The 8,955-nt window shown below is 44.6% G+C and overlaps 1 protein-coding gene across 1 annotated transcript in view; it reads left to right on the top strand.

Moving 5' to 3' along the window:
- Nucleotides 1-2,855, top strand: part of LOC139367925 (voltage-dependent T-type calcium channel subunit alpha-1G-like) — a 346,256-nt gene extending 343,401 nt beyond the window's left edge. Inside the window, 2 exon segments of the mRNA XM_071106315.1 lie at nucleotides 1,915-2,582; nucleotides 2,584-2,855. Coding sequence (XP_070962416.1) covers nucleotides 1,915-2,582; nucleotides 2,584-2,731 — 816 coding nt within the window. The 3' untranslated portion in view covers nucleotides 2,732-2,855.
- The last annotated feature ends 6,100 nt before the right edge of the window (nucleotides 2,856-8,955 follow it).

Below are 8,955 nucleotides of genomic sequence, written 5' to 3'. Positions count from 1 at the left end.
ATTCCTGTCCTTCCTCTCTGTTCTTTCTGTCCTTCCTCTCTGTTCTTCTTGTCCTTCCTCTCTGTTCTTCCCGTCCTTCCTCTCTGTTTTTCCTGTCCATCTCTCTGTCCGTCCTGTCCTTCCTCTCTGTTCTTCCCGTCCTTCCTCTCTGTGCTTCCTGTCCTTCCTCTCTGTTTTCCTGTCCTTCATCCCTGTCCTTCCTGTCCTTCCTCTCTGTACTTCCTGTCCTTTCTCTCTGTTCTTCCTGTTCTTCCTGTCCTTCCTCTATGTTCTTCCTGTCCTTCCTCTCTGTTCTTCCTGTCCTTCCTCTCTGTTCTTCCTGTTCTTCCTGTCCTTCCTCTCTGTTCTTCCTGTCCTTCCGCTCTGTTCTTCCTGTCCTTCCTCTCTGTACTTCCTGTTCTTCCTGTCTGTTCTTCCTGTTATTCCTGTCCTTCCTCTCTGTTCTTCCTGTTCTTCCTGTCCTTCCTCTCTGTTCTTCCTGTCCCTCCTCTCTGTTCTTCCTGTCCTTCCTCTCTGTTCTTCCTGTCCTTCCTCTCTGTTCTTCTTGTCCTTCATCCCTGTTACCCAGTGTAACAGGAAATGTTCCACAATCACAAATAGGTATTAATTCTAAATGTAGGAGGAGTGGCGATATTGTGGCTGTGGCTTGGCAATAATATATTAGTCCACTAGATGTCCCTGTTGTCACAGCTATGCTTTCTGTCAAGACTCACAAATAACAGTCGCGAAACAGTCATGTCCCGTTTGTCCCAAAACTCTCAGATAGTTTCCTTTTTCTTTTCTCTGGGCATATTTTGTCACAAAGCAGCCAAGATACTGCAGAAGATAAGGAAAGAGAGCTATATGAGACTTGTGTAGTGTGTCATCGTGTTCTACTAACCTTTCCTCTCCTGTCGTAACCTTTGACCTCTGACCTCTCTGAGGAGACAAAGCTGAAGGGCTGCCCGATAGTACCACCCTCTAAAGGATCAATACCCTACAACCTTAGAGCAGGGTTCCCCGACTGGCCCCCTCTGGGACGAATTTGGCCCTTGGGTGGTTTTATTGTTCCACCCATATTTTCGAAGAAAAAAATTATATTTATAATAATGTTATTTAAAAAAAATATTTGTTTATTGTTGGATATACATTTTATTTTTAAACACCAGGAAATCAGCTCCAAGTGATTTGAATTTAAGAAATCTGTTCCCAAGTTCTTCCACGCATAATAGAGATATGTACAAATGTAAGCAAGATTTGAAATTTTAATGTTTTAGTCAAACATTGTATCTGTTTGGGCTTCTTGTGGTCAATTTTCAGTCTACAAATTATTTGTAATTATGTTCCGACACCGCGAACATCCACTGAAGACAAAATGACCTAGTGTAAGGTCTAGGAGTCGATTTGGGATTGGGCATACGACATTGGGCAACCATGGTTTTACCCAGTGCCCTAGCTGAGACAAACTGTACCCTACAACTGCTGCTACTGTAAAACATGTGCTGTCGCTCAATCTCTTTATGATACAGATACTACTGACAGATATCTGAATCTGAAATAGTTTTCTTGTGCAATAAACATACAGCAATACACTTAATAGTTGACCTATAAGTTCAATGTATTGTAGTTGCAACATTGCCTCTGTATCACAATGAGGCATTGTTGGTATTGGGACCATGCGGGTCTAATAGTAAACTTTGACCTTCACGGCTATTGGCCATCCTCACTCAGTCACCCCACACTAACCTGTCTCCCCCCTCTCACCCCCTTATGTCCCCCTAAACCCTCATCCCTTCTCTCACTCTCAACTCCTTACTGCCTCACCCCTCTCCATGTCCATCTTTCCCTCTCATCTTCCACCTTTCTCCCCTTCTATCAAACTCTCACTTACTTCCTGCCTCCCTTTCCCCCTCCCTCTCCCCCTTCCTCTGCCAGGTATCTAATGACTCCCAGGAGGTCCTGTGTTCTGATGGAGGTGAGGAGGTAGTCCTCCATGTTGCTTCCCTCTCCTCCTCCTGTTCCTTGCCCTCCCATCTTCATCAGCAGCCTGCTCTCCAGTTGGTCCCTGCCACCCCAGGGGCATCCCCTCAACCGTTGCGCCCCAGGAGTGTCCACACCCAGCACCCCTCTTCCCACTCCTTACCCCCTCCTCCCCTTCCTCCCACTCGCCCCTGGAGACAGGAAGAGGCCTCGGCCGATCAGGAAGTGTCGCTCATCACCAGGGCGGGGCTGGCGGGGATTGACGATGTCATCGGGGTTGGACTGGGGTCAGAGGACGGAGGTCTCGAGGGCAGTTACAAAGGTTACTGGGTTGGTCGTGGTGGGGGGCAGTTGAAGAGGTTCCACAGTGCTGGCACCCAGGGGCGGAGCGTCCTTGCGCCCCAGTCACGCCCCCTGTCCTGGTTGGACGATCCTCGTCGCCACTCAGTGGAGGTGTGTTCGTCTGTAGAGTCCAGCCCCCAGTGCAGCACCACGTCCTTCGTCTCCCGAGCAGACAGCCTCCAGATGCATTCCCAGACCACCACCCTGCCCTCTCCCCGACGCCAGAAAAAAATGAGCCCCCCGCGTATCTCCGTAGACCCCCCTGATGGACTGGAGCCCCAGCTCCAGTGACTCCAAGGACTCCTTTGACCTGGGGGTAGGGTAGGGCCTGGGGCTTGGGCTGTGCCAGGAGGGTGGTGGGTCCAACCTCAATCCCAAGCTGTTGACTCTGCTGAGCTTCTCCTTCGAGAAAACAAGCTCTGAGCACTGAACACTGACACAAACACTGATGTAAACACAAACACTTATGTACACACACACAGAAAGGAACAATACACACATGCACATAGGCAAACAGCCACACATCCAAACACACGATGCACTTGGTATCCGTGATGATGGTAGTCCTAGTAATAATGCCGTAGAGAGTAAATATGGTAAATCTAAAACAAAGCGGTCAAAACAACCTTGTTTTTCTTTTTAAGATCAGTGCGGTACAGTCGTAGTTTGTCTTTCCAAAACAACAAGAACGCAACAATAACACAGCATAAACAGAGAAACAAGATGACTGATTCTCTTCCACCATGAACTGCAAGCCATTGGCTGCCGGTTGACCCCATGACCTCTGGAGTGATGTCAGCACCAAGGACTTTGGATAGCATCCCCTGTGGCCGCTATAGGTACTGCTCGGCGTTAGTGGGACTTCGCCCTCACACGGGCAACAGTGGAGGTACAAAGCAATATGAACGTTTTTGAGACTATTTTTCTTAAATTATTGGGTCATAGTGTTTGTACAGATGTATAATTGTTTTATGTCATTATATTTTGACTTTGGTGTACTTTTTGTGATGGGTTAACTTTATCCTCCCTGTTTGTTTCAATGTTCAAAATACTTGTTGGTTTGGTCCGTTTTGTTCTATTTTTTCACCATAGAGATATTTTGTAGCTTTCTTAATTTGCTGAAAGAAAGTGAATAATGTGCTGAGAATCATGTATTTGAAGGAATATATATATACATACATGTACAGTGCCTTCGGAGAGTATTCAGACCCCTTGACATTTTCCACGTTTTGTTACTTTACAACCTTATTCTAAAATGTATTAAATCGTTTTTTCCCTCCTCACCAATCTACACAGCAAAAACAGGTTTCCAGATAATATTATATTTTTTTGCAAATAAAAAACTGAAATATTACATTCACATAAGTATTCAAACCCTTTACTCAGTACTTATGGCTGCAATCCCGTTAACGGGATGATATGACAACAGCCAGTGAAAGTGCAGGGCGCCAAATTCAAAATAACAGAAATCTCATAATTAAAATTCCTCAAACATGGATGTATCTTATACCGTTTTCAAATAGGTTTTACAGCGAAAGCACCACAAACGATTATGTAAGGTCACCACCAACTCACAGAAAAACCCAGCCATTTTTCCAGCCAAAGAGAGGAGTCACAAAAAGCACAAATAGAGATCAAATTAAATCACTAACCTTTGATGATCTTCATCAGATGACACTCAAAGGACTTCATGTTACACAATACATGTAAGTTTTGTTTGATGAAGTTCATATTCATATAAAAACATCTGAGTATACATTGGCGCGTTATGTTCACTAGTTCCAAAAACATCTGGTGATATTGCAGAGAGCCACATCATTTTGCAGAAGTACTCATTATAAATGTCGATAAATACAATTGTTAGACATGGAAATATAGATATACCTCTCCTTAATGCAACCGCTGTGTCAGATTTCAAAAACACTTTACCGAAAAAGCATACCATGCAATAATCTGAGACGGCGCTCAGATAATGTTGGAGTCAACAGAAATCAGAAATCACATTATAAATATTCCCTTAACTTTGACGATCTTCATCAGAATGCACTCCCAGGAATCCTAGTTCCACAATAAATGCTTGATTTGTTCGATAATGTCCATTATTTATGTCCAAGTATCTACTTTTGTTAGCGCGTTTAGTACACAAATCCAAACGCTTGTGCAGGTCCTACCGAACGTCGGACGAAAACTTCAAAAGGTTCAAAAAGCACCTTTCATCCAAGCTACTCAATACTGCCCCTGCAGCCATAAGAACGGGGCTCTGGCTGGGCAAGTGAAGGACATTCAGACACTTGTCCCGAAGTCAATCTGCGTTGTTTTGGCTGTGTGCTTAGGGTTGTTGTCCTGTTGGAAGTTTAACCTTACTCCCCAGTCTGAGGTCCTGAGTGCTCTGGAGCAGATTTTTATCAAGGACCTCTCTGTACCTTGCTCCGTTCACCTTTGCATCGATCCTGACTAGTCCCCCAGTCCCTGCTGCTGAAAAACACCCCCACAGCATGATGCTGCTTCATATTAGGGATGAGTTTCCTCCAGACGTAACACTTGGCATTCAGGCCAAATAGTTCAATCTTGGTTTCATCAGACCAGAGAATCTTGTTTCTGGTGGTCTGAGAGACTTTAGGTGCCTTTTGGTATACTCCAGGCGGGCTGTCATGTGCCTTTTCCTGAGGAGTGGCATACGTCTGCCCACTCTAACATAACAGCTGATTGGTGGAGTGCTACAGAGATGGTTGTCCTTCTAGAAGGTTCTCGCCTCTCTACAGAGGAACTCTAGAGCTCTGTCAGAGTGACCATCGGGTTCTTGGTCACCTCCTTGACCAAGGCCCTTCTCCCCCTATTGCTCAGTTTGGCCGGGCGGCCAGCTCTAGCAAGAGGTTCCAAACTTCTTCCATTTAAGAATGATGGAAGCCACTGTGTTCTTGGGGACCTTCAATGGTGCAGAAATGTTTTGGTAACCTTCCCCAGATCTGTGCCTAGACACAGTCCTGTCTCGAAGCTCTACGGACAATTCCTTCAACCTCATGGCTTGGTTTTTGCTCTGACATGCACTGTCAACTGTGGGATCTAATATAGACAGGTGTGTGCCTTTCCAAATCATGTCCAATCAATTGAATATACCACAGGTGGACTCTAATCAAGTTGTAGAAACATCTCAAGGATGATCAATGGAAACAGGAGGCACCTGAGCTCAATTTCGAATCTCATAGCAAAGGGTCTGAATATATTTCAGTTTTTTATATTTAATCCATATGCAAAAATGTCTCTAAAAACCTGTTCTCGCTTTGTCATTATGGGGTATTGTGTGTAGATTGCTGAGGAGTTATATTTAGTTAGTCCATTTTAGAATAAGTCTGTAACGCAACAAAATGTGAAAAATGTGAAGGGTCTGAATACTTTCCGAAGACACTGTATACACAGTGCTAGTCAAAAGTTACTACTCATTCAAGGGTTTTTATTTTGACTATTTTCTGAATTTTAGAATAACAGTGAAGACATCAAAACTATGAAATAACACATATGGAATCATGTCGTAACCAAAAAGTATTAAACAAATCTTCTATGTAGCCACCCTTTGCCTTGATGACAGCCTTGCACACTCTTAGCATTCTCTCAACCAGCTTCATGAAGAATGCTATTCCAACAGTCTTGAAGGAGTTCCCACATATGCTGAGCACCTGTTAGCTGCTTTTCCTTCACTCTGCCGTCCAACTCATCCCAAACCACCTTAAATTAGTTTGAGGTCAAATAGCCGTTACACAGCCTGGAGGTGTGTTGGGTCATTGTCCTGTTGAAAAACAAATGATGATAGTCCCACTAAGCGCAAACCAGATGGGATGGCGTATTGCTGCAGAATGCTGTGGTAGCCATGCTGCTTAAGTGTCCTTGAATTCTAAATAAATCACAGACAGTGTCACCAGCAAAACACCCCACACCATCACACCTCCTCTTCCATGCTTCACGTTGGGAACCACACATGCAGCGATCATCTTCTCACCTACTCTGCATCTCACAAAGACACTGCGGTTGGAAAGAAAAATCTCAATATTGGTCTCATCAGACCAAATGACAGATTTCCACCGGTTTAATGTCCATTACTCATGTTTCTTGGCCCAAGCAAGTCTCTTCTTATAATTGTTGTCCTTTAGTAGTGGTTTCTTTGCAGCAATTCGACCATGAAGTCCTGATTCACGCAGTCTCCTCTGAACAGTTGATGTTGAGTTGTGTTACTTGAAGTCTGTGAAGCATTTTTTGGGATGCTTTTTCTGAGGCTGGTAACTCGAATGATCTTCTCCTCTGCAGCAGAGGTAATTATGGGTCTTCATTTCCTGTGGCAGTTCTCATGAGAGCCAGTTTCATCATAGCGCTTGACGGTTTTTGCGACTGCACTTGAAGAAACTTTCAAAGTACTTGAAATCTTCTGCATTGACTGACCTTCTTGTCTTAAAGTAATGATTGACTGTCATTTCTGTTTGCTTAATTGAGCTGTTCTTGCCATAATATGGACATGTTCTTTTACCAAATAGGGATATCTTCTGTATACCACCCCTAACTTGTCACAACACAACTGATTCAGAAGGAAATACATTTCACAAATTAACTTTTAACAAGTCAAACATGCTAATTGAAATTCCAGGCATTCCAGGTAACTACCTCATGAAGTTGGTTGAGAGAATTCCAAGAGTGTGCAAAGCTGTCATCAAGTCAACGGGTGGCTACTTTGAAAAATCTCAAATATAAAATAGATTTTGAGATTTGTTTAACACTTGTTTGGTTAGTACATTCCAAATGTGTTATTTCATAGTTTTAATGTCTTGACCCTTGTTCTACAATGTATAAAATAGTACAAATAAAGAAAACCCTGGAATGAGTAGGTGTGTCCACATTTTCGACTGGTACTGTGCACTAACAAATCATTCAACTAAGCTTGGATTTTTAGCACAAGATGGGGACTTTGAATGTAAGCAACATAATGGGAAAAGTCAACGTGATGGTATTTACCCGATAACGTAACAAATATGAAGACTTTACAAAAATGTTTAACGTTTTTTACTGACAAACTACCATGAGATGCATCATCTTATTTTCAAGGCTGTCACAAAAACACTTACAGTAATACTCAATCCAACAAAGATTTATTCAACACGACCCTGGGAATCCGTTATTTCATCTTGAAGAATCTTGATATAGTCTGTGTGATACACATCATTTCTACGCCACTGAAACCACTCCATAGTCAACCTCTGAGGTGAGTATTTTGCAGCCACACGTTCTAAGTGTTTCCCATGAGCTCAGTCTCACATCTGTATTCTCCCTGAAAGAAAGAAACACTCACATCACTTTCCAGCTCTGTGCCACTGTACATGTGTAGTCATGTGGTAACCCTGGCATTGTGTGATCCACCCAGGCAGGCCCATCTCTGAGTCATCCAGCCCCAGGCCTGTGGTGTCTGTCTCCAGACTTGCTGCTGTATCAAAGTCCTGGGAGACAACTCCTATCTTATAACCCCTTCTGGCTAAGCATTTGACTTTCTTCTCCTAAATCACTGGAATTCACATGGAGAGATGCAAAGGTTGTTGTGTTTGATTGAATGGTGGAGGGAAGTGTCCCAGTTAGTGATCACATTCTCTCTTCCTCGGTCTCTCTCTGTCTTCCTCGGTCTCTCTCTGTCTTCCCAGTCTCTCTCTGTCTTCCTCAGTCGCTCTCTGTCTTCCCAGTCTCTCTGTCTTCCCAGTCTCTCTCTGTCTTCCTCGGTCTCTCTCTGTCTCCTCAGTCTCTCTCTGTCTTCCTCAGTCTCTCTCTGTATTCCTCAGTCTCTCTCTCTCTCCCTCAATCTCTCTGTCTTCCTCAGTCTCTCTCTATCTTCCTCAGTCTCTCTCGGTCTTCCTCAGTCTCTCTCTGTCTCCCTCAGTCTCTCTCTGTCTCCCTCAGTCTCTCTCTCCCTCCCTCAATATCTCTGTCTTCCTCAGTCTCTCTCTGTCTTCCTCAGTCTCTCTCTGTCTTCCTCAGTCTCTCCCTGTCTTCCTCAGTCTCTCTCTCTCTCCCTCAATCTCTCTGTCTTCCTCAGTCTCTCTCTGTCTTCCTCAGTCTCACTCTGTCTTCCTCAGTCTCTCTCTGTCTTCCTCGGTCTCTCTCTGTCTTCCTCAGTCTCTCTCTCTCTCCCTCAATCTCTGTCTTCCTCGGTCTCTCTGTCTTCCTCGGTCTCTCTCTGTCTTCCTCGGTCTCTCTCTGTCTTCCTCGGTCTCTCTCTCTCTCCCTCAATCCCTCTGTCTTCCTCGATCTCTCTCTCTTCCTTGGTCTCTCTCTCTCTCTCCCTCAATCCCTCTGTCTTCCTCGGTCTCTCTCTGTCTTCCTCGGTCTCTCTCTGTCTTCTTCCCTCTCTCTCTCTCTCCCTCAATCCCTCTGTCTTCCTCGGTCTCTCTCTGTCTTCCTCAGTCTCTCTCTCTCTCCCTCAATCCCTCTGTCTTCCTCGGTCTCTCTCTCTGTCTTCCTCGGTCTCTCTCTGTCTTCCTCGGTCTCTCTCTGTCTTCCTCGGTCTCTCTCTCTCTCCCTCAATCCCTCTGTCTTCCTCGGTCTCTCTCTGTCTTCCTCGGTCTCTCTCTGTCTTCCTCGGTCTCTCTCTGTCTTCTTCCCTCTCTCTCTCTCTCCCTCAACCCC

The sequence above is a fragment of the Oncorhynchus clarkii genome, chromosome 16 (assembly GCF_045791955.1).
Source record: "Oncorhynchus clarkii lewisi isolate Uvic-CL-2024 chromosome 16, UVic_Ocla_1.0, whole genome shotgun sequence".
Classification (NCBI taxonomy): domain Eukaryota; kingdom Metazoa; phylum Chordata; class Actinopteri; order Salmoniformes; family Salmonidae; genus Oncorhynchus; species Oncorhynchus clarkii.
The sequence above is the reverse complement of the archived record's forward strand: the minus strand, read 5'-3'. Positions and strand labels throughout refer to the sequence as shown.